Genomic DNA, 23,180 nt, shown 5'->3' with positions numbered 1-23,180 from the left:
CGTGCAGTTATCTAACTAGCTTTCCTCCTTCTCCAGATGGGCTTCTTCAAGAGAAAATCCATGGAAGACAGAAAGGAGGACATGATGGACTGAAATCCCGACTCATAGCACCAACAAGCTCTGTGACCGACTGCTGCAAGAGCCATCAAGTCGCATAACGTGACAGGCTTTACAGACTTTTGAACGGGCAGTCGCACGGACGTCGGAGCCAATATAAGGACCCAAAGCCACCTCAGCACTAAGACACATGGATGACCTGGAAAACACCATTACCATTCACTGTTTCCTCTGCAGGCCTGGTCAAATAATGTTTGCGTTAATGTCTGATATATGCACCAGCTTGTTGGGGCAATTGTGAAAAAGTGGGGCATTTCAGATGGTGTCAGGTGGTTTGGCAAACATGAAAAGTGTTCAAACAGACACTTTCTTCTCAATTGCACATATGCAGTATATATATGACAACTAATTGGATTAAGTCAACTCCAGCTGGGTCTCCAACCAAAATTAATGCCAAGAAACACATGGATCGACTATTTGTCCTCCATATGCTCCTGTTTTGCAGACATCAACATAAGGCCCAGTCAGGAAGCTTAAGAAGAGGAACCACAGGAGAGAAAATGAAGCAATCACCCATCAGGCTCCTGTTGAGAAAGTAGCACATACAGTATATCTGTACGACAAGTTTTTATAAAGAACCTGCAGACCTACACTCGCTATACAGTATTCCACCATTAGGGGAAGAAAAGGTTACTCAGGTTTTTCAGTGTGATGATCCAAAGCCGCCTACGCCACCTCACTTTACAGCTGCAATGTCCAAAGCTCTCTTGCTTCTGAGACATACAATATGTGAAGTATATGTGTGTGCTGAAGGAGTCTGTCTGATAGCTTAGAATCTTGAGTAAGAGCCTGTTTGCTTGATTGTTTTATGAAACACTGTACATTTCAAAATTTCATGGCGTCTTGGTTTAATTTTGGCATTGGTGCTGAATTGTATGCTCATCCGCAGTATAAGATGGCACATTGTAAACCCTCTATGATGTCAGCTACAAACACTGATCTGTTCCCAAGATGTATTTTGTTGAACAAAGGTGCAGCATGAAAGGTTTTTATTTTATAGACCTCTCATCCGTTTTAATTCACAAACTCTTGTGTTGTCCCAGTTATAATTAGTGTCACATTGGTTCCGGGGGGGGTTACAGAAAGCTGCGCCTTCAAAACCCTTGATTGTACTGTAAATGTAAGTAAATGCTCAAAAGTGTAAAGCTTAAAAATGTACATAGTTGTGTTTGCTACGATTCATGTAATTTAAAAGATTTATTGTGTGGTATGTTATCAATTCTTTTTTTTGTGACCAGTGGTCAGAGAAGATGATGTCGCTCAGGTGATACAATGTCATGAATGATAACATAAGAGAAAAGGATCTGGCCTATGTGATGCAAATATGTAAATATTGTTATATTTTGATGAAAACTGAAATTATAATTATTATGTACTACAAATGTACATAAAATTGAGGGTTTGTATCCACTACTTTCAGATCCACTTTTGTTCTTTAAGGTTACGTAAATATCTTTTTTTTCCTCCTTCATTTGATTGGAACTTGTTTTGTTTTTTTTATGCAATACCATTGACATTATTGAGATGTAATGTGACTGTAACACACTGAGGGTGATTGAACCTTTTGATTTGTAACAAAGAGGGCAAATCTCTTCCAGTGTAGCCTTATATATACCTTCACCATCCACCAGCACATTTCTCCATCACCCTATAGTACATGCAACTCACTGTTAGCTGGCTTATAACTGCAACACAACACCATTTTTCTGCTTTATTTCTGTTATTGTTTTCCAGATTTTTGCACAGCTACGCTGTACGTTAAGAACTGCGGGGTTATGTGTAGATTGGGTACACCGGCGTCTGCCTCTTTATTGACATTGCTTCCTCATCCTCATATAACAAAGCTGGAGGGAAGAAGTCACAAAGCGGAGGCTGCTTTGGAACATAGATGACATAACAAATAGCTCATTACACCAGTCAAATCTATCTCTTCCTCCCCCTCGCTCTCTCCACTGTTGAAATTAAGCACATGTAGTCAAATGTATGTACAGAATGTGTAGCTGTTAGTGATTTTGATGATTGTGTGGCTACATCAGGCTTAGATGCACCGGGGCGGCCTCACAAGTCTCTCTTTGTCCACTTGCGTTCTTCAGGTCTTCCGCCCTCCCTCCGGCTGTGAGTAAAAGTGTAAGGCACAAAGTGAGAGTTGTGAGGTTCAGCCTGACCTTCGACCTTCTACACTGCTGTGAAGTCTTCATTGTAATGCACTGGTTTGTCAGACTGTACGCGTCCTCCTCAGTACAGAAATGAACTGAATCTTATGTACAAAAATAAAGACTTTTTACGAAACTCTTCTGGGTTCATCAATATGTTTTCAGCCTTAAAAAGCCATTTCCTGTCTTCATATCATTACATAACCTACTTCCGTTATATGTTACTGTGATTTCTTTCAGAGTTGAAAAGTCATTTCTTGTTTTAGTTTGGTTAATTAATCTTTTTAGTAAGGCAAGACAGCGGACAGACAAGACGCCCGACGTCAGCTGGTCAGACCCGAGTGATTTGAGGGAGGAGCGCCCTCTAGTGTTCACCCGTGACGTTAAACTGACACTCTGGGAGGGGAAGCAGAACAAACTGTAGGCTACTGGGGCTCCATCTTGCTTGTAACAGAGGCGAGGGCGCACGCTTTTTTTCCACTTTCGTCCCACAGAAACGGAATCGTTCCACGTTAAACGCGCTGGGGGGCCCGCGGAAGGGGCTGTGTGTCTGTGTGTAGGATGTCCCGACATGAGGGTGAGTGTATAACGGAAACACACCGCTTTTGCTTACCCGGTTTAGCTAACTCGGCGGCTGGGCTAGCTAGCTCCTTCGGCTAGGTTCGCTAGCATAATTAAGTCAGAGGTTTGTTGCTTTTCTCGGCGAACATCGAGTTTCTAACCGTGTGTCAACACGGCTCCATTCCCATTACCTACCAACAGCACTAATGTATATTAATGTATATTTTATTTCCCTTTAATTTCACCCAGCCTGTTCTCGTTTGTAATGATAAGGCATCATAGCGGAGTTGCAGTTAGCCGACGTGCTACCTTAGCGTGCGGGCTAACTGCTAACGTGCGCTAACACAAGGAGTCACCAGTCTTAAAACAACTTAACATGACTTCTCCTGACATTTACCTCTTATTTAGCCTATGTAGCTGCCATTGCGTTCTACAAACACTCTTTTCGATGTGCAAACGTAGAGGGAGACGGACGTCCTGTACGCGCCGTCCCCGTCTGCTCTGAGGAAATGTTAATGAATGCACTGTCATCAAGAAGACAGAAAGTCTGAGGCCGCGGCCGCTCTGCTACCTGAGAGGCTACAGGCGAGCTAAGGAGCTAATGTTGATTTATGTTAAACTTGGTGAGAACGAGGCAGAAGTCATGTAAATGGCGGTGACGGCGCTTTTAATGACAGTGTACGGTTACTTGTCTACAGGCCAGAGAGGGAGCCGTCCTGTTTTAAGTTGCTATGGTGTTGTGTAACGCGTACCTGGATCCTACAGAGTGACATACACACACAGTTAGGAGGGAGTTGAGACAAGTAGCGTATTCACTCCGAAGTGTGCCCGAAAAGTGGAAAAGCTCCTTCTCTTCTCTCCCACCTTGTGTTTTTTGTGTGAGCTGCAGCAGAAGGAGGCGGCGGCCATTGGCTTCTTTGTCACCAATGTTTTGTTCAGTGTGGAGCAAATTAATCCAGGTGCTGCAAATAAATACCCTTTATATGTCAGCTTCGTTTGTGTGTGAAAAAGCTGCTGCAGTCAGATCACAAGTCAGCGTGTGTGTGTGTGTGTGTGTGCGCGTGTGCGCGTGTGCGTGTGTGTGTGTGTGAGAGAGAGATCCATCTGACCTGTCTGCTCTCTTGGATGTACAAAGCTTCACTAAATGAAAGTCCTGGTATGGTTGAGTGAGCGGTTGTATTTAAATGAGACGACTCTCCTTGGTGTAGGGTTACGCCGCTCTCATGACATTAAGTACATATATTGTGTTATATATTGTATATTTTCCCAGGGGTGTTTTAAGTTTTGAGTTGACTGAAAAGTTGCACGTTTCGTTTGACTTTCACTCCTTTTCACTTTCAGGTCTCTTTCTTCATTTAGATCTAGATGAAAAACACTTGCACACTCCTTATGTATTCTCCTTTTGTGGCGGCAATGATAGAGAATACGAATCAGCTCTAAATGTGTGTGTTTGTGAGGTCTATGCCGCTGAGTCGCGTCTCTTAAGACCTGAGATCCAATGCATGTCACCGTTGTGGTGTGTGTGTCGGTCCCCACCGGCCCACAGATAAATTCCTTTCCCACTGTCGGCCCGGCGGGTTTGCAGTTATAAGGAATTTGTAATGTTGTATCGTCGGGTCTGTGAGTGTGACTGTGCACCTTCTGCTCGTGGCGTTGGCAGGTGTGAGCTGCGACGCGTGCTTAAAAGGGAACTTCAGAGGAAGGCGGTTCAAGTGTTTGATCTGCTACGACTACGATCTGTGTGCGTCGTGCTACGAGAGCGGTGCCACGACGACGAGACACACCACAGAGCACCCCATGCAGTGTATATTAACCAGGGTAGACTATGGTGAGTGTGTCCTTTTAATCATTACATGCAAACACACCATGCCTGTGGATCATATTGTCCTATTTTTACAGTCTGCTGTTTGATTATTTATTGGATTCTTCCTTATTAATGTTTTACCGGTACCCAGATCATTTGTACTAAACGCTCTGGACATTTACACCACCATAACCTGGTTTACCGTTTCCCCGCAGACTTGTATTACGGCGGAGACACTTTCTCCGTAGAGCAACCGCAGTCGTTCACCTGCCCGTACTGTGGGAAGATGGGCTTCACAGAGACGTCCCTACAGGAGCACGTCACCTCAGAGCACGCAGAGACGTCCACAGAGGTGGTGAGTAAACAAACGCACACACAGGCCCCCCATCAGCCTCCAGTCAAACCAACAAATTGCAAATGTCTTTTATTTCTGTTCGTCACCGACACGGCTCGCTCTCTCAATCGTTTCCACAATAGTCGTGAATGTTTTGGTCGCCGTGGCTCCGGCGGCCTCGTTTCCTTCCTCCCTCCATTCTCTGATGTTGTGAGGTCAGTCCACGGTAGCAAAGCTGCTGGGAGTCTGTGGACGAGAGAATGTTTTTTTAAACCTCCATCTGTTTCATTACAGTCAAGGAAATAAGCCTAGATTTGTTATTGTTGAAAGCATTCTACTAGAGTGTGTCATTTTCCTTGTACACATCCTTATATATGAATAATATGAGGTTGATCCAAAGGCTGAAGTGTGTTGTGTTGTTTGTGTCTGGGCTGAGAGAGACGAGATGCTTTATATCTTGGAAAAGAAGTTTACATCAACAATATTTGATTACATCGTCCACCTCTGACACGCCCACTTGGTTCCTGCAAAAGTCAACAGTCAAATCTTTCTCTGGCGTTCCATTGAAGAAGGTTCTCACTCCCTCGTTTCAGATCTGTCCCATCTGTGCCGCCCTGCCAGGAGGAGACCCCAACCACGTCACAGACGACTTCACAGCCCACCTCACGCTGGAGCACAGAGCACCCAGAGATTTAATATCCTTTTGTTTACACACACACACACACACACACACACACACACACACACACACACACACACACACACACACACACACACACACACACACACACACACACACACACACACACACACACACACACACACACACACACACACACACCTACCTCTGCATTAGACTGTGTTTGTATTCATTCCCCTCAGAAACACCGTGTTCACTCTGTGCCGCATCACTTTGCTTTGTAGCCTTAACTGCCCCCCCGTTTACGACGAGTCCAGCAGCGTCCGACACGTACGCAGGATGTTCCACCCCGGACGAGGACTGGGTGGCCCCAGAGCGCGACGTACCAATATGCACTTTACTAGCAGCTCCACAGGGGGGCTTTCATCCTCCTCTTCACAGAGCTCCACTTACAACCCCAGTAACAGGGAAGCAATGGACCCCATCGCAGGTGTGTGTGTGTGTGTGTGTGTGTCGGGGGTTAATGTCCTGCTGGAAAAATGAAATATGTGCCTCTGCGTTTCATCCGCCTGTTTAATGGGTCAACAGAAGTGTATGAGAAGGTTGAATGAAGTGTAAATCTCTAACACATAGCGGAGGTGTGTGTGAGTTTGCCTGTGACGCTGCTTTACTTTCTCAGCACTACAGTTTGCCAGACATTTTGTCAGTGTTTTGTTTGTATAGCAGCGTTCATGTGTAAGTGAAGGATGACTTAACTCCCCTCCGTTACAATCTGAAGCTTAGTGTTGTGTTCAGGAACCAGCCCATCCAAATGTTCTGGAATGAAACTTGATAACACCAAGTTTCCTTTAATCACCACAGTTTCATTTTGCTAAGTTGGTAATTCATTCTTCAAAAAAAATAAAACCAAAATGTAATTGTAGGAAAACCCTAATGAACGTTTCCCATTGTCTTTTTAACTCGCTGCTCATTTGTGAGCCTTCCAGCACTGAGGTCCGTCTCTCTCTCTCTCTCTCTCTCTCCCTGTCTCTCCTGCAGAGTTGTTGTCTCAGCTGTCAGGTGTGAGACGTGCAGCAGGCGGTCAGATCAACTCCTCGGGCCCCTCGGCGTCGCAGCTCCACCAGCTCCAGATGCAGCTGCAGCTGGAGCGGCAGCAGGCGCAGGCGGCACGGCAGCAGGTGGAGACGGGCCGCCACGCCACGAGACGGGGCAACAACCCGGCCAACTCGGGCGCCACCATCCCCCCGCCCAATTCTGCCGCCGCCAACACCGCCGCCGTGGGCGAAAGCAATCCTGCCTCCTCCAACTACAGCTCCCAGTTCCTGTTAGCACGGTGAGTGGTGCCAGTGAGCCGGCGCACGCACACGGCTGCACACATACCATTCCAAGCAACTCCAGTGTTGTTAAACGGATCAATAATGTTGGTTGCAGTGATATAAGAAGAGTTAATGCCTTTGTTTTATTGGTGCTTTTATCATTCACATCAGAATAGTAAAGCGTAGACGGGAGGCGTTGCTGTTGTTCTCTCCAACACGTTAACTTCCCACGGTGCTTGAAGTGATCATTTGCAACGTCACAATTTCACACACTCGTACTCTTATTTTGCTGCGTTTCAGTTGCGCGTCCTTCAAAAAAATATTTTAGTTGCTACCGGGGCAAATAGTGTTGTTTGGCGTCTCCACTTGCGTTCATGTTGGAGCAGAACACTGCAGCGTGCTCGTGCTCGCTCTGGCTCCAGAGAAGGAGTCCACCGCTCAAACGCCGCTAAGATGCAGTCAATACAATGTATGAGGCTACAATTTCACTTTGAGCGCATTTGTGATACAGAAGTTTCCAGGTTGTTTAGAACTTAACAACGTCCAAACAAGTTCTGTTCTCCCCAAGGTTGAACGAACCTAAGATGTCGGAAGCAGAGCGTCAGTTTCTAGAAGGAGAGCGCGCCGACCGCAGCCTGTTCGTCCAGGAGCTGCTCCTGTCCACGCTGATGCAGGAGGAGAGCTCCTCGTCCGACGAGGAGGAGCATCGAGACTTCGGGGACTTTGGAGCCATGGGCTGCGTGGAAATCATGCCTTTAGACGTGGCGCTGGAGAACCTCCAGCTCCGGGAGAGAAGCTCTATGGGAAAGGAGCCTCCGCCGCCGCCTCTTTGATGTCCGAGCCTCGAGCAGACTGTGTCCTCTCTGCTGCTACTGTCAGTGACGGGCAGCAAACAGCAGCAGTCCTCCCCCCGCCCCCTGACCCCCCGACCCCCTCCCTACTTCCCCTGACCTGTTTTTTCTTTTTTCCCCCCCTCCTTCTATTTTTCTCAGTTTGTTTTTTGGTGATTGTAATTTTCTGACCTGTCACCATTTTTGTTACATTGCAAACAAAAATAAACAAGAGCAACTGGGATAAATGTGCGAGTGCGCAATAGCAACTGAGTGAGCGAGCGAGAGAAGAGAAATATATAAATATATATATATAAAAAAATATATATGAAGTTGATAATCAATCCACATAACATTTCCTTGCTTTATCAGGTAAATGTCACAGGCAAACGGCTTCGTAGAGATCCTCCACACTCAAAACTCCTCTGATCAAGCTGCTGTGTATTTATGACTATTAATAAATAAAAAGTGCTTGGATGGGTTTACCATAACTACTGCATGCAGTTATTTGCAGCGTGCATGACTTTTAATGACCCTGTCATTAAAAACTTCAAATTAGCCCAAAGCTTTGAGCCGTTTTTAATGAGTTTACTCCAAACATGGTTAAGAATGGAGACATAACTACGCTTTACAAAACTGACATGCTGAAATTGAACTCTTTAATACATTTTGTTAGGTCTTTTTGTTTGTTCTTTTTGGAAAATATAAGTAATTGGATTCTGCGGTAGCTTCTGAAGAAATGCTGCAATGTGTCTGCGTCTCAGCTCCAGGTCGCCCTCCTCTTCCTCACGTCTGTCCGCAGCAGCAGCAGAGCTAAAGACGACCCGAGTCTCCTCTCCACACGGCAGACCCACAAAAAAAAAAAAAAGAATCAAGCTCACCTCTGAACTCTTTGTAGATGTTAATGTTATAGTGATAAGCTGTGTAAACACCTATATACTTCATCATTTATAACTCAGTAATGACTGTCCTCTATTCAATCACACTACTTTCTGTCCTTCATCCTCTGCTTCTGCCTCGTAGCTCCAGTCTGCTTTAGATGGCTTGAATGAACCTTCTTTGCTGGGGAACAGGAGCTTGAGACTTTCCACATTGCAGAGAAGATATTTCTGCTAATTATAGCACTTTCTATTTATTGTTTTCTGATTCTTTTTGAGCCTTGATATGAATCACGCCACCTTCATGCCTATACCCTCTATGTAAGATACAATGAGATGTATATTGAATTTGTGTGTTAACTTTCATAATGGTTCTAAGACGTGGGCAGACTTTTTTAAAATGTAAATTTAGAATACAATAAATATGAACTGCACATAAGTTTTGATGAAACCGAGAGCCCATCACACTCTGCACTCTGTCTGTTCATTCCTACGCTCTGTTTGTACGCTAGATCAAACTCTGAGGTGATGTCAGAGGTCGTCAGGGTCTCTCACCTCCCTACAGTGGAGACAAAGTCCTGCAAGTAAACGTTACATGTTTCCTAAAGAAGCCAAGGATTCACATTGAAATGATCCAAAGTAAAATGATTCCTTGCTAAATGATTCAAGATATTCAAAGCCGGTTTTTACAGGACTGAAGTAAAAGAAGGAAATGGGGACGATATGACATCATCTTAGTGCTGAATGTGAAATACAAATCTGCAAAAGTAACTTAGTACAGTGTTAAGATCTTTATGGAGTGGAAATGACCATATTTCCTTTTGAAATGTTAAGTTAAAGTACAAAGTATCCCAATAAGAAATCCTGGAGTAGAAGTGTGTGAAAGTGTGTGTGAGCCAGAACACGATCCCATCACTCTGCTACCTAACTGTTGTGTCCGGTCGTACTTAACTGTGCGGACTGAACCATCTCGTGCAGCGCTCCCATTACTACTGAGATTTATAGTAACCATGGTGACTGCTTGGGATGAAGATGCCCATCGCTACAGCTGCAACACACCGAGGCAGGTGACGTAGTGACAGCTCCCGGCCTATAAACCCCACCCTCTCCTAAATATCCTTCCAAAGAAGAGTTCAAAAGCTGCTGGTACCATATGTGTGTGTGTGTGTGCGTGTGTGAGGTCATTTCAGGCAGCTGTCCTTGTCAGTCCTCAGAGGTTATTGTTAGAAACAAATGGTGTCCTTGGGATAACTTTCCCGTGGCGTGTAGGAAGGCTGCTTGTTGTTAAAGAAGCCCAGCACCTAAAGTGAGGGTGAAACCTCTCCAATGTCAGAGATGACAGAGAGCTTCAGATCATCCAATAGAAAACCAGTTCAAACAGGAAAACTGAATTATAATCCACGAAAAGGATTTGATGCAGATTTCTACAGGAAGTAAACCGGGCCGGACGGGGAATCTTCATGGCTTTGGAATGATTTGCACAGAGGAAGAGAAGAAGATATAATAAAGAATAATATCATCAGCAAAACAACATCAGCCTTCAGCTTGTGATCGCCTCAACAGATGAGGGCAGAAAAACAGCTTGTGACTCTTTGGGTGCAACTAACAGTTCAACCATCTGCCTGGATGCTAAACATTCACTGACGCATGAAAAGCAGCAAAGCGACTGAAACTGAAAGTGAACATGAAAGGAGACGAGAAGAATCCCAGCAGGTATTGTAAGACATACCACCTTTATTAAATGCACAGTATCACAAGGAACATCTCCATTAATTTGTGGATAAGCTACTCACATGATGCACAAAGCATTGAATTGATTGATAGAACTGGCTGATTAAAGCAGGATTAAATCTGCCAGGAGAGGGCGCTCTCTCTCTCTCTCTCTCTCTCTCTCTCTCTCAAACACACTGTCTTGCATCTCGGAAACCCCAGTCGCACACACAGACACACTCTCTTTGTATCCACACAGTAAGTAAAACTTGAGTTATCTGCACAGGGATGAAAACTGTCATCGTTTTTTCTTTTACCATATATTTACCAAAAAAGTATTGACCCCGCCCCCCCGCCCCCCAGAGATAGATTACATTCAAAAAAAGGTCCCGACCCTGCTAGATTACATTCAAAATAATATACTATTCATGATGCAAAGTCACAGTTATTCATCTGAAAGAGGATCAAAATAGGCTACAGTCAGTCAGAGGTGAGCGGTGGGGGTCGGCCAGGAGGTGACCTTTGACCTCCTTGCCATCGGCCACGTGTCTGCTGGGACGCCCGTCGGCGAGGAGAGATCCTGATGTTGTGTCAGATCAATAGTCCACGATCCTCCCACAGACAGACACACACTCACACACCGGCGTCGGCGTGAGCTCCCCATCACAGTGGAGAGGAAAAGAGATAGCCTCCTTTTTTTTTCTTCTTCTTCTTCTTCTTCTTCTTCTTCTTCTTCTCTTTTTTCCAGAAAAACACACATTATTCGAAGAAAGAAAGTCCTCCGCCGATCAAAAGTCGCCAAAAAAGGATTGTATTCTCACCGTTATTATGAACGAGCACAAAGAAATCATACAATGTCGCACAAATCAAATAGTATTTACAGATAGTATGTATTGCCAGTGGCCCATAACACGTTGTCTTCAATAGATGTCACACAGTTTTGACATGATACCTGCTTCAAACAGATTATACTATTAAACATAGCCTACTATTCATATAGACAAATATCAGAACTGTACAGAATGGACAGCCATTTATATACAGCAGACATATGACCAATATACAAATCTGATGGGGGAAGAAAAGAAGAGCGGTAAAGTTCAATTTAAGATTTTAGTCACGGCCAGCAGAGTGAAGGTGAATTTTTTTTTCTTTTTTCTTTTAGTGTAGTTAATGTTAAGCACAGCAGCACAGGCTGTGCACCTGGACTTAAGTAAAGCTACAAAGTGTGACAGAGCTTGTTGTTGTTTTCCTCCACATACATGATGATTAATTCTGGAGTGTGTCTCTGCAATCATAGCTGACGCTTTTTGTCCTTTTTTAACCCCCCAAGGGACAGTTTAAGGGCAATCAGATTCTTAATTAACACTTTAACTGCTCCCTCTTACTCGACCACATATAGACTCAAAGATTAAATCGCAAGAAGTGCACTAATGAAGAAGTAAGTAAAGAAACGTACATAAATAAATAGCAAAGCAAGGGAGTTACACTGTCAAACCTCAATATACTGTATTTACCAACATCACAGCACAGAAAACTGCATCAAATCCCCTGTGAAGTGGTTCGTAACTGGGCAGAAAAAAACAGGTAAGACAGCTTCAAACGCTCCATTTCATTTGCTCTCCATACCACAAAGTGATCACAGCCACAAACAACCGCGTCGACACGCACAGCATTCCTCCCTGTTTTCCCTCAGGATGCATACAAAACCACCATTTTACACATATGGGCCACTGAGTGTCAGAGACGTCAACAACTTTGCTTAAATGGCTTTGCTGGTGAATGAAAACCCCAAACTAATAATTGTGCTCATGGTGTTGAGATGGGCACAGATTAACCCCACCCAGTCCTCCATTACTGTGCTTTGGATAAATCAGATTAAACCAAAACTAATGGTTGGGAATGGAGCGTGACCCTATCCTGGTTTTGACTTTGTAAAATATAAAAGGATATTTACAGAAAATATAATAGATGATCATCAAATGCTTTCTGCCCTTCTCTTTTAAAACCTTTACACACACCGGGAAGGCCCTCATTCATCCTTTGCAGGTTTTACACATTATTTTTTTTTTAAAGATACAGTATATTATATTTATGCATATATCTGTGTATGAACAAGCAATGTGAATGGTTCATATTTGTTAAAATGAGCAGGCGAGCCCCTTAAGCTCAGATTTAACAGAAACTCTGTTAGTTATCGATTTTAAAAAAACAAGATATTAAAACAGGCTGTGATAGGCATAGAAAAAGCGTAAGTAAATTCATCTTAAACTGTATCTGCACGCTTTCCATAAATTTCCCTTTGTTCATCCTCAGCAAACATGGTATGAAATAAAGATCATATAAAGGAACGAATGCCTTTGCAGTGGGTTTTTCTTGTATTTGTTTTTTCCATAAAGCTGAATAATCTTCTACCTATGAGTCGGTTTCATGTTTCACGTTCAGGGAGGACGGATGGTTTGGATAACGTCACATAAACGTCTACACATATTTTGGTTTTTGCGAGTGGAACATGCCTCAGGAAAGAGTGAATGAACAAAAAAGAACGTAAAGGAAAAATAAAACACTCAAAAAATTTAAGGCTTTTGTCGAACTAATGAGGGCACAGACGAGAGCATTTACAGTAACATTTACAGCCAGGTACTGTACACACACACACACTAACACACACACACACACACACACACACACACACACACACACACACACACACACACACACACACACCTTCATTGTCTCCTCTCGTCTTCCCCGTGTGCAGAGAAACATTACAAATACGCCTCCACATACAAACACCCCCCCCCCCACACACACACACACACGCACACATACATGCCTCGTCAGCCTAGGATGTCCAGGTAGACGGGCGAGGCCTTGGCCAGGCTCTGCAGCAGGCTGTGGATCTCCTTGATGTTGAGCCTCATGTAGGGCTCCCTGTGCCAGCAGCCCAGCATCAGATCGTACACCTCTTTAGGACAGGTACGAGGCCGCTGCAGCACGCGGCCCTGCGTGATACACTCGATCACCTGCAAGACCACACAAAAACCATTGTGATCACTGTTTCAGACAGTAGTGTTTCTTACGGCACGACAGTTTGTGTTTACTGCTCCTTATGCTTTATTGTACTTTTGTGTAATCCCAATTGCACACCCAGCCGTTTGTAGAGGGGAATGTCTCTTGGAAATGCCTCTGAGCTTTGGGCCGGTTGAATTTTCCTGATGTTGTGGGCCTGTAAATGTCTTAAATGTCAGGCTAACTACAGCAGATGGGCTCACAAAGAATGTGTTCAACAATTGTGGCGAAATCTGAGCTATAGAAAAGTTGAAAGTTGAATTTGATGCTGTGAGTTTAGCTGAGGTTCAGCTGAGGTTCAGCGGAGGTGGCGGTGGGTTCTGACCTCGTTGTTGGAGAGCTGGTACCAGGGCTGTTTGCCGTAGGTGAAGATCTCCCACAGAACCACGCCCAGGCTCCACACGTCGCTCTCTGTGGTGAACCGCCTGTACATGATGCTCTCAGGGGGCATCCAGCGGATCGGCAGCATTGTGTGACCGCCCACCTGCACACACACAGAGAGAGAGAGAGAGAGAGAGAGAGAGGGAAAGAGAGAGGGACAGATTTTACAGCATCATATGTCACAGCTTACAGGTCCCCATATCTCACACACAGTGGATCTTAGTATGCAGGTCGGTCGTGATCCAGGGCAGGAAACGTCTCATTCTGGGAGCAGTTGGCCTGATGGTGGCGCTGTAGTAAATTTGATTATAAAATAACTGCCGATGCAAAGTGTGTATCTGAGAAGTGATTTGTTTATTTTGAATGCGTGTCAGGAATATTGGACAGCAGAGGGCGCTGTGGGGATTCAGGCTGAAACCCCAGATGTGTCTCATGTTTCTCATAACGAAAGAAGGAGATTTGTGTCATATAGTACAAATATACAAATTCTTGATGCATTAAATATCATCAGGTTGTAAAGTAAAAGGTAAAATATTCTCTCTGCATTACAGGTAAACATCCTGCAAAATTCTGAGACATATTTTTAGACACAACCTGCCCGCACCCTTTGTAATATGATGTATTCCTTACTTATGAAAAACCTGCCCATGCATTTTGCACTGCCGGCCCTTATTACCATGGAAACCCTAATATTATGCAGATTATAGAATTTGCATTTAAATTGTATTAAAAATAGATAAAATGTTTCTGGTTAAAATTGTAATTTCTGCTGCTTAACAGTTATTCAAGGCTAAAACCGGGATGGAATTCCAATTATGTGTTCCAGACTGGTCATGTGTGGGTGCGTTTCCATATAATTGTATGTGTATGTTGCAAGACTGTGTGTGTGTGTGTGTGTGTGTGTGTGTGTGTGTGTGTGTGTGTGTGTGTGTGTGTGTGTGTGTGTGTGTGTGTGGTTGTGGTTGTGTGTGTGTGTGTGTGTGTGTGCGTGTGTGTGTGTGGTGTGTGTGTGCGTATGAAGACATTAGGACAATGTGTGGTCATGTAGGCTCACTCTGTAGTAGTCTGTGCTGTAGACGTCTCTGGACATGCCAAAGTCTCCGATCTTGACCAGCAGGTTCTCGCCTACCAGGCAGTTCCTGGTAGCCAAGTCTCTGTGGACGAAGTGCTGCGAGGCCAAGTACACCATGCCTGCAGCGATCTGCTGGGCGATGTGCAGCATCTGGGACTGGGTGAGCTCCACCAGGATGCTGTGCTGACCATCTGACATTAAGACCGCGTCAGGGCCGTGGGACCTGAACCCAGAAACACACCATACACACCATACAGAAACTACTCAGGCACTCATATGACACTAACAACTGGCTTAAGAGCATAAACACAAAACTGTACTCGAGTATCTAAAATATGAGCGCTCAGTGTGAAGAACCATTTGAGTCATTTTGAACTATTGATATTTTGACATTTAATGGAAAATCCCTAAATTTGGAGATCTTAGATTTTTGCAGATTTGTATGTGTGTGGTTTGGAGCAAATTCTGAATTAGAATTTCAGTCAAATTAATTTCCCCCAAACCTGGAGATGTCTTTCATCTGAATTGGAAACACAAGAAAATAAATAAAGAGTTCCATATCAAATCTCAAATTTGCAGAATTGATGCACAACTTGACGTATTCAAAAAAGGTCAACCAATCGCGCTTTTTGTGTATTTTCACAAATTAAAGTTCACAAAGTAACAAACACAGTTAAAAGTGGGATTAAGGCATCACAACTTCTTTAGGGACTCGAAAATTCTATGTTTAGGTTTTGATTTGAATGAATTCAAAATCTAAATCTGCCAAATGAATTCATCAGGTAAATGGAGTGAAGTAGAAGTAGAAAGTAGCACAAGATAGAAATAGTGGAGGAAAGTACAATGCCTAAAACGTGTGTATTTCCAACTGTACTTAAACTGCACCTCTGATAATGTGGCACGTGTGTGTACGTACACAAAGGTCAACATGTCAAACGTCCAGTGGATCTTACCTGAGGAACTTGTTCAGGTCACCGTGCTTCATGTATTCAAACACCATGATGAGCGGGTCACTCTCCACACACACGCCGTAGAAAGTAACAATGTGCTCGTGCTGCAGGTTGGTGAGGAGCTCGGCCTCTCTGTAGAAGTCCGCTCGGCCGCTCTCGCTGGCCTCTTTGAGGGTCTGAAGGAGACACAAAGACTCGTGTTAATACAGCGAGCGGCGTTATCTACGAGACTCCACATCCGCTCGATAGGATTCGGTCAATGAACGACACGTGAATTGATTATTTTGACCGATCTGCACCTTGACTGCCACGTGGAGCTTCTCCTGGTCCGGCGTCAGGTTGTAACACTCGGCGAGGAAAACCTTCCCAAAGGCTCCTTCCCCCAGCTCTCGCTTCAGCACAATGTTGTGTCTCTTGATGTGTTGGACAACTGCAACGCCAAAATAGGACGGATGGTTAGTTGGTGGGAACAGGACACATTTGTGAACCGGGACTGGCTATTGAATTTCAATAACTTGTACCAACTGAAATACAAGAGGGGATTGAACAAATGCAGACACTTTCAAGTCAAAGGAAGGGTATGTTTTTGTATGAGAACAATATTTAAGCCACAATAACCACATCAATCTGATGTAACACACACAGTATAAGAGCTCTTCATTTTTCAGTTTTAATGGGAAACAAATACTGTCTATAATAAAGGCGTATAGATAAATGTGTGTATAGTAATGTGACAGCAAACACAAGATAGATTTAGCAGTAAAATGTATTAATACAACTGCAATGTGTTTTCTTTCCATTTGCTTCTCAGTTTAATTCATCACTATTTAAAATGCAGAAGAAAACTTTAAACTTCTGCCCATATTAAGCATATAGAGGTATAGTTCTGAATTTGTTGTTACTTTATTAACTGTGGATTGCACCTTGACAAGGACTTAGTTTGGCTTACAGTGTGGTAGCTATGTTTCACATCAGCTTCATTTGAGCCAATATGTGTGTGTGTGTGTGTGTGTGTGTGTGTGAGAGGTCATGTTTCTGTATCCTCTGTAGTCTTCAGTCACCTCTACCACAGTGCAGCAGGATGCAGTGAGTTTGGCGTCCAGCTGTGACCTCTGCATGGATTTATCAGAAAAGGTGCAGGTTACCCAGTCATCTGTCAAACCACTCGCCAACTCACAGGTGTCTGATTTCAGCATGCTGCCCGAGTTACGGAAGTACTGCGGGTTCTCAATGACAGGAATCTTTGTCATCCCGATGATCACCGCGTCTGGGCCCATCTCCGAGGACGACGGGGTGTTGTTGCCATTGGAGACATGGTGAAGAGGGCTGGCCGAGTCGTCGTCATTACTGATGACTGAGGAGGAGCCTAGGGAGCCCCCAAAGAGGAGGAGGAAGAGAAGATACAAGAGTGGAGACAGACATAGAGAGAGAAGGGGGCGGGGAGAGAGGAGGAGGAGGAGGAGGAGGAGGAGGAGGAGGAGGAAGAGGATTGGAAGGAGTTGTAAATACTGGATCATATAATGGCAAGCAGATATCAGATCTGAGGCGGACATGTCATCATAAATCACCATGAGGAAATGAGTTTACCCTTAATGCCGAACTTGGAGTTTCTTCCATATTTCAGAATGATCACCATCAGAACACAACCGGTCAAGGCGACGCCTGCGATTCCCACGACAACATACACCTGGAACAAGCAGAAAACATGTTCTGTGACCAATCTGTGGCTTAAAACGCCTGCCAGTCATTCCATAGATACGGACAGACGAGGGTCACTCACTGCAACACTGTCGTCCAGAGGAGGCGGTGGGGAGTCTGCAAAAATGCATCAAGAGCAAATGACAATATTAATCTATAACTGGAATGTTTACCCACTTAGATGTCATTTTAAGATAACTTTGATTGGTGGAAAATGCAGGAAACAGATTTGATGGTAAGAGATCAGGCACCTACCTGTGGTGTCTGCACAGAGGAGTCATGGATCAGGGACATCACACAACAAAGTGAAGAGTAGAATTGATTAACAATATAATCTGTCATAATCCCACATTGTGACACAGTGTGTCTACGTACAGGTGTGTTTGAAAATGTAAATGCATCACTCACCAATGTAAATTTCCTCTGAAATAAAGAAAAACAAAATCAATATCAGAGTCTGAGTCTGAAACTAGCTGCTTATCAAATGTGTATTGAGTATGGAGAAAGGCGAGACCTGGGTCAATGTCGGGCGGGTCGATGAACTGGGCGACGACCTTCTTTTCGTCCTGGCCGTAATCGTTGCTGGCCACCAGCGTGTACTCTCCGTTGTGGATGTGCGTGGGGTTGACCAGCTGCAGGCAGCCGTGGTACTCGCTCTCGGTTGACAGGTGGATGAAGGTGCGGATGAAGTCCTGCTCCTGCAGAGGCTTGTTCTTGTGGTACCACTGCAGCTTGGGCTTGGGGTTGCCGGTCACGCTGAAGGGGATGCACCAGTGGTGGTCTCTCTCGGGCAGGAGCAGCTGCTGGATGGTGGGGGCAACTGACATGGAGGCAACAGTAGAGGAGAGGAAGAGTAATAACAGGATGATAGGAGATAAACAGCGGGGGGGAGGGGAAGTTTAGAGGAAAAAAGGAGAGGGAGGTACCTACAGGGAAAGAGGGAGAGAAATTGCGCAACGTCTGAACGCTGACGGCAGGGAAATGTGGAAGAGGAGAATGAGGAGAAATGGACTAAACTATGGGCGAGTGAGAGTGCACAGCGATGCACGAGGAGCTTCACAGGAGGAAGAGTTATGGACAGGAAACACAGAGAGTCAATAAGATTTGCAGGGAGACAGTAATAATAACAAAGTGAAGGCTTTGTGTTCCCTCTGGAGCGAGCAAAACATTCAGATGATCATGGCAGAAGAACATGAGCCATCACTGTAGGTCTAAGGGTGTGATGTTAGCTTTAAGTCCTTACAGAGGATGTTGAGCTGCAGGGTGGCCTCCGACTGGCCCACCATGTTCTCCGCACTGCAGACGATCTCTCTGCCGTTATCGTCCTGTGACAGGCCGGACAGGGTGAGGCTGCTCTCCTGGTCCATCGGCTCTATCTGCAAATACACACACACACACAAAGTCATTCAGCACATACGATCACACTGGATTTACAGTGTGACATAGTTTCTCAGGGAAATATTGTTTCCCTCTCCCTCAGACTCTGAGTCTCTAAGTCGCCGTCTTGTTTCATCCATTTATTTGATCTTGATAGTTTATTATTATGGTTTGCTTCTAGATTTTTTATTATTTCAGTCCTGATTTTTTGAAAAACTCCATATCAGGTTCAAAGTAATCATCATTGCTGTATCAATCAAGTATTACATGCACTTGAATACACTGATGTGACACTATTCCTTACAGTCAGTTCTTATAATACTTGTACACTTGAATACTTTTGTAGTAGTATTTTCACTCATAATAGTATTTATTTTGTTATTGCATTAGAACCTGATTGACCTAATTAGTGTTTTGCTTGCGTCTTCATCACAAACTCATCTGATTACTAGTCTTCCTATACCGAATGTGTCCAATTTCAAAGTCTTTTCTCCATTTTAAAGAACTCTTCAGGAGGCCAAACTAAGCCGTAGACCTGCGATGAAGGGTTCAAACAAGGCTCACCTCGTGTTGCGTGGCGAGCAAATCCAGGTTCCACAGGATCAAGGGGGGAGGCGAGCCTGAAGCCGTGCACACAGCTCTGATGCTGCTCCCCGCCTTCTCCAACACCAGCGTGGGTGTGACCTCCACTCTGGGCACCTCTGAGAAATACAAACCAAAAACATTAAGCCGGAAACGGTCTTCACATTGATTCTTTCTGCCTTCTGACTTATCAGATATCCGGTTGCGTGCTATAACGCGGTTTCACGTTACCGCAGTCTGGTGGTGTGAGTTTAAGAAAGGCCCTCCTCACTCCTCTCTCGTCTATGCATTTCAGCTCTTGGCCCTCCAGTTCTTCTTGGAGCCTCAGTTTGATCCACAAGTTCTCACACACGCAATCCAAGGGGTTACCAGTCAGGAGGAGCCTATAGAAAATGCAAACTCATCACCTGTGCGGCAAATATGCACAAATATGAAGAAAGATACACTGAAAATGTCTCATGCCAGTTGTGACACTTACATGTATGATGTGTTCACGCTTTGAAATGTTCTCCAGGACAGTGTTGACAGATTGTTGTCTCTGAGATTTCTAAAACAGGACAATAACAATACATTCTTGGATCAAGTCTACATGTGTACAGCAGCCCTGAATCAAATCGGGCTCTTTAAAAAGCTTCTTACACATATTGGAGTCTGGAATTGTTGAAGAAGGCGTCTGCTGATATGGAAGTCAGTCTCGTTTTCGTCACTGTTCTGTTGAAAGACGGACATGAGGGAAAACGTTATGATATCAAAACGTCTTTGCTGCTTATACTGCATGATACTTACAGGTTTCTGAGGTTGATGTAGTGTCTCAAACTGTTGTCATTGATGTCAAATAGTCTGTATTGGTTCGCAATGTATCTGTAAAGACAAACATAGACGGAAAAGCTGTCATGACTGGATCTCACACACCGTTTCAGACAGAGAGTGTGTGTAGATTTGACCTGTGTAGCATCATAGTTCATAGTAAAGATGTTCACGCAATAAATATGAAAATCCATTAGAGTTTGGTTTTCAGTTTCAGATGTTGCAGTTGATTCTGGAGACTGGCTTGCTTCCTTTTTCCATTTTTGCGGGATTTGAGTACATTTTGATACATTTTACAATGCAACCCCATCTCGGGGAAAGCCAATCGGAGCGCTGTCACATAATTCCCTTACTGACTTCAGGGGCTCTGTTCCTATAAGATGCAGATTTAGTGAGTTAGCTGGACAACTTTGCTGAGTAAATCCTGGAAGCGGAACAAAGACCAGAGTAAGAAATACACATTCTGAGTTCTTGTACAAAGTGATCTAGCTTGGAGCAGATCCCATATCTGCAGAATGCTTAGTTGTCCAAATAACAGCACACATATTAGTTTGTATAGTTTGTAAAATAAAGCCTCTATATATTTTGACGACTGTTCTCAGTTTGTTTGTCAGCTGTTCACATCTCACATGAATACAAACCTGGTGCCTTGTTTACAACCTGTGCTGATGTAAACAAACATATACAACATCTGAAGACATGAATAATGAAATACACCTGACAATGAATTTAGGAGTGGCAGCTTCCATGACATTTGATGTTGTTTACATCTGGATCACAGACTGTGTTTGATCAAAGTTTGATTGCAATTTGGATCATTTTTTATTAGCCTGTGTGTGTGTGTGTGTGTGTGTGTGTGTGTGTGTGTGTGTGTGTGTGTTGTGATGCTGCTACTTGTATTGTATTCATTTGACTATGCTGAGTTCACGTCTCCATATTGTTGCTTCCCTGAGCAGACATGCCTCTTGGGGAGAGACTGTGTAGACTAGAGCTGACACACACTATTCGTGTTTGTTGTTTTTTTAAATGAGGAAATGACTTGGATACATGTCATGACGAACACATGCAAGTCCACCGGGCTGTAAAACGACGTCAGGTGCTGTGACAGAACTATAAGCTCCAGTCCATCCGGTTTGGCTCCCCCAGTCTCTCCCCCAGCTCCCCTCCGCCCTGCACCCTCCACCCTCCTATGGGTGCCAGTTGTAGCCTACATGTGCTGGTTGTAGCAGGTACGACGGGCCTACACACACTGACGCACATAAAGCTCCACACAGCTGTGCACAAACCCTATCACCAGCTGCTGGCTGCTGCTGCTGCTGCTGCTGAGCGCCACCGCTGTGATCTGTAGACGTGTGATCCGGCGACTGGTTATTAGGCGATTTTAGTGTGTGTGTGTGTGTGTGTGTGTGTGTGTGTGTGCGTGTGTGTGTGTGTGTGTGTGTGTGTGTGTGTGGGGTGGGGGGGTTGGACATTTTGATCTGATCACGGACTTTAGATGTCATTTCAAACCCCGCAAAATACATAAATAAATAGATCAATCAAATCTAAATGAACACGCCGAGAGGCTGCGTAGAGGCCTGAGCTGTTACTCCATCACCTCCTCTGTTTGGTAAAGGAAACACCGACTGATCTAAATAAGCCTTATAACGCGCATTCTCACCAACATTACGCATACACACACACACACACACACACACACACACACACGATCACTGTTACTAGCACGCGTAACCTCCATCACGCACGCACACGCACGCACGCACACACACACACACACAGGCACACACAAATACACGCTACAGGGTAATGTATGTATGAATTTTGACTTGGAGATTTGGATCCAGGTCTTTATTGATTATTGATCTTCAATCCATTAAGGGTGAGGGAGGAGAAGGGGGGGGGGGGGGGGTGATGAGGCCCAGTGTTATTTACATTATTTCCATTATTATTCCCCTCTGTATTGTCGCCATCACTAACCCCCTTATCACAACGAAAGCGGCTATATTGTGTGTATCACAATATAGCCGCTCCTAACAGGCTCGGCATCTTGCCATCTATTCTGCACGACCATTTCCCAACACACGCGCACACACACACGCGCACACACACACGCGCACACACACACACACACACACACACACAGACACGCAGACACGCACACGCACTTACATCTCGGTGATGTTTTCCATGTCATCCAGCATGAGGACGGGGAAATCCTCGATCCCCGGTTCGGAATCAATACATACAATCCTTGAGATGCTGCAAGTGCAGGACGCCGGGCAAGCGTCGCCAAACCGCCACAACAGCCCCGTAGTCACAAGCAAAAACAATCCGAGACGAGCCATGCCATGTCCCCCCGCGTTGGAGTCCATCGCGGGTCCAATGGTATCCCACGAATCCCCCCCCCCCTCCTCCCTCCCTCCCTCCCTCCCCAGCAAGAATGTGCTCAAAATTATTATTTTTTAGGGGGGTGGGGGGGGGGGTTATATGATGAGATTTCCTTTTTCTTTTCCTCTCCCCTCGTTGCCGTGATGTGGCCAAGTTAATCCTGTTCGAACTCCGCAGGAAAGAAGAAGGAGAAGAAGAAGAAGGAGGAGGAGGAGGAGGAAGATGAAGAGGCAGGCAGGCAGGCAGGCAGGCAGGCAGGCAGCGGCGGTATATACGTTGGTCAGGAATGCGCAAAGCCCCCGGTGTTCATATCAAGATGCCGCGGACTGGACTGGCTGACTGGCTGACTGGCTGACTGACTGACTGACTGGCCTCCCCGTGTCTCCGCAGAGCTGCGATCACACTACTGCATATCGATGCCGTGGAAGCGAGGTGTCAAGTGCTCCGTCCTGGCTCTGCTGCTGTCTCACCCACCCCCCACCCCCCCTCCACACACACACACACACACAC

General features: G+C 44.9%; 3 protein-coding genes across 3 annotated transcripts in view; 2 read left to right on the top strand and 1 right to left on the bottom strand.

Annotated features, from left to right (window-relative positions):
- itga1 (integrin, alpha 1) overlaps nucleotides 1–2,406 on the top strand; it is a 33,946-nt gene extending 31,540 nt beyond the window's left edge. The window contains exon 30 of the mRNA XM_076158442.1: nucleotides 37–2,406. Coding sequence (XP_076014557.1) covers nucleotides 37–93 — 57 coding nt within the window. The 3' untranslated portion in view covers nucleotides 94–2,406. The remainder of the gene's footprint in view (nucleotides 1–36) is intronic.
- Nucleotides 2,407–2,658: 252 nt separating this feature from the next.
- Nucleotides 2,659–8,626, top strand: kcmf1 (potassium channel modulatory factor 1). Its single transcript, XM_076158462.1, has 7 exons — nucleotides 2,659–2,847; nucleotides 4,492–4,659; nucleotides 4,851–4,990; nucleotides 5,563–5,664; nucleotides 5,916–6,099; nucleotides 6,648–6,942; nucleotides 7,494–8,626. The coding sequence occupies exons 1-7, from the start codon at nucleotides 2,832–2,834 to the stop codon at nucleotides 7,756–7,758; spliced, it is 1,170 nt and encodes a 389-aa protein (XP_076014577.1). The 5' UTR covers nucleotides 2,659–2,831; the 3' UTR covers nucleotides 7,759–8,626.
- Nucleotides 8,627–13,183: 4,557 nt separating this feature from the next.
- LOC143007061 (BDNF/NT-3 growth factors receptor-like) lies at nucleotides 13,184–22,654 on the bottom strand. Its single transcript, XM_076158443.1, has 16 exons — nucleotides 22,452–22,654; nucleotides 20,262–20,336; nucleotides 20,115–20,186; nucleotides 19,954–20,022; nucleotides 19,707–19,858; nucleotides 19,458–19,594; nucleotides 18,760–18,892; nucleotides 18,031–18,336; nucleotides 17,599–17,633; nucleotides 17,406–17,505; nucleotides 16,996–17,184; nucleotides 16,118–16,248; nucleotides 15,822–15,994; nucleotides 14,851–15,091; nucleotides 13,741–13,899; nucleotides 13,184–13,369 (listed from the first exon to the last, which is right to left on the bottom strand). Exons 1-16 carry the CDS (start codon nucleotides 22,652–22,654, stop codon nucleotides 13,184–13,186), a joined length of 2,361 nt encoding a protein of 786 aa, XP_076014558.1.
- Between the last annotated feature and the right edge of the window lie 526 nt (nucleotides 22,655–23,180).

The sequence above is a fragment of the Genypterus blacodes genome, unplaced genomic scaffold, assembly GCF_046128005.1.
Source record: "Genypterus blacodes isolate CSIRO-AG114 ecotype Tasmania unplaced genomic scaffold, CSIRO-AGI_Gbla_v1 ptg000077l_1, whole genome shotgun sequence".
NCBI classification, from domain to species: Eukaryota; Metazoa; Chordata; class Actinopteri; order Ophidiiformes; family Ophidiidae; genus Genypterus; species Genypterus blacodes.
The sequence above is the reverse complement of the archived record's forward strand: the minus strand, read 5'-3'. Positions and strand labels throughout refer to the sequence as shown.

Excerpts from the sequence above, each read along its gene's own strand:
- kcmf1 (XM_076158462.1), top strand. Across the intron at positions 4,991-5,562 it reads CAGAGACGTCCACAGAGGTG|ATCTGTCCCATCTGTGCCGC; the intron begins GTGAGTAAACAA and ends CCCTCGTTTCAG. Across the intron at positions 6,943-7,493 it reads TCCCAGTTCCTGTTAGCACG|GTTGAACGAACCTAAGATGT; the intron begins GTGAGTGGTGCC and ends GTTCTCCCCAAG.
- LOC143007061 (XM_076158443.1), bottom strand. The coding sequence starts at position 22,654 with ATGGACTCCAACGCGGGGGGACATGGCATGGCTCGTCTCGGATTGTTT. Across the intron at positions 20,187-20,261 it reads TACATCAACCTCAGAAACCT|AACAGTGACGAAAACGAGAC; the intron begins GTAAGTATCATG and ends GTCTTTCAACAG. Across the intron at positions 13,900-14,850 it reads ACAGCACAGACTACTACAGA|GTGGGCGGTCACACAATGCT; the intron begins GTGAGCCTACAT and ends GTGTGTGTGCAG.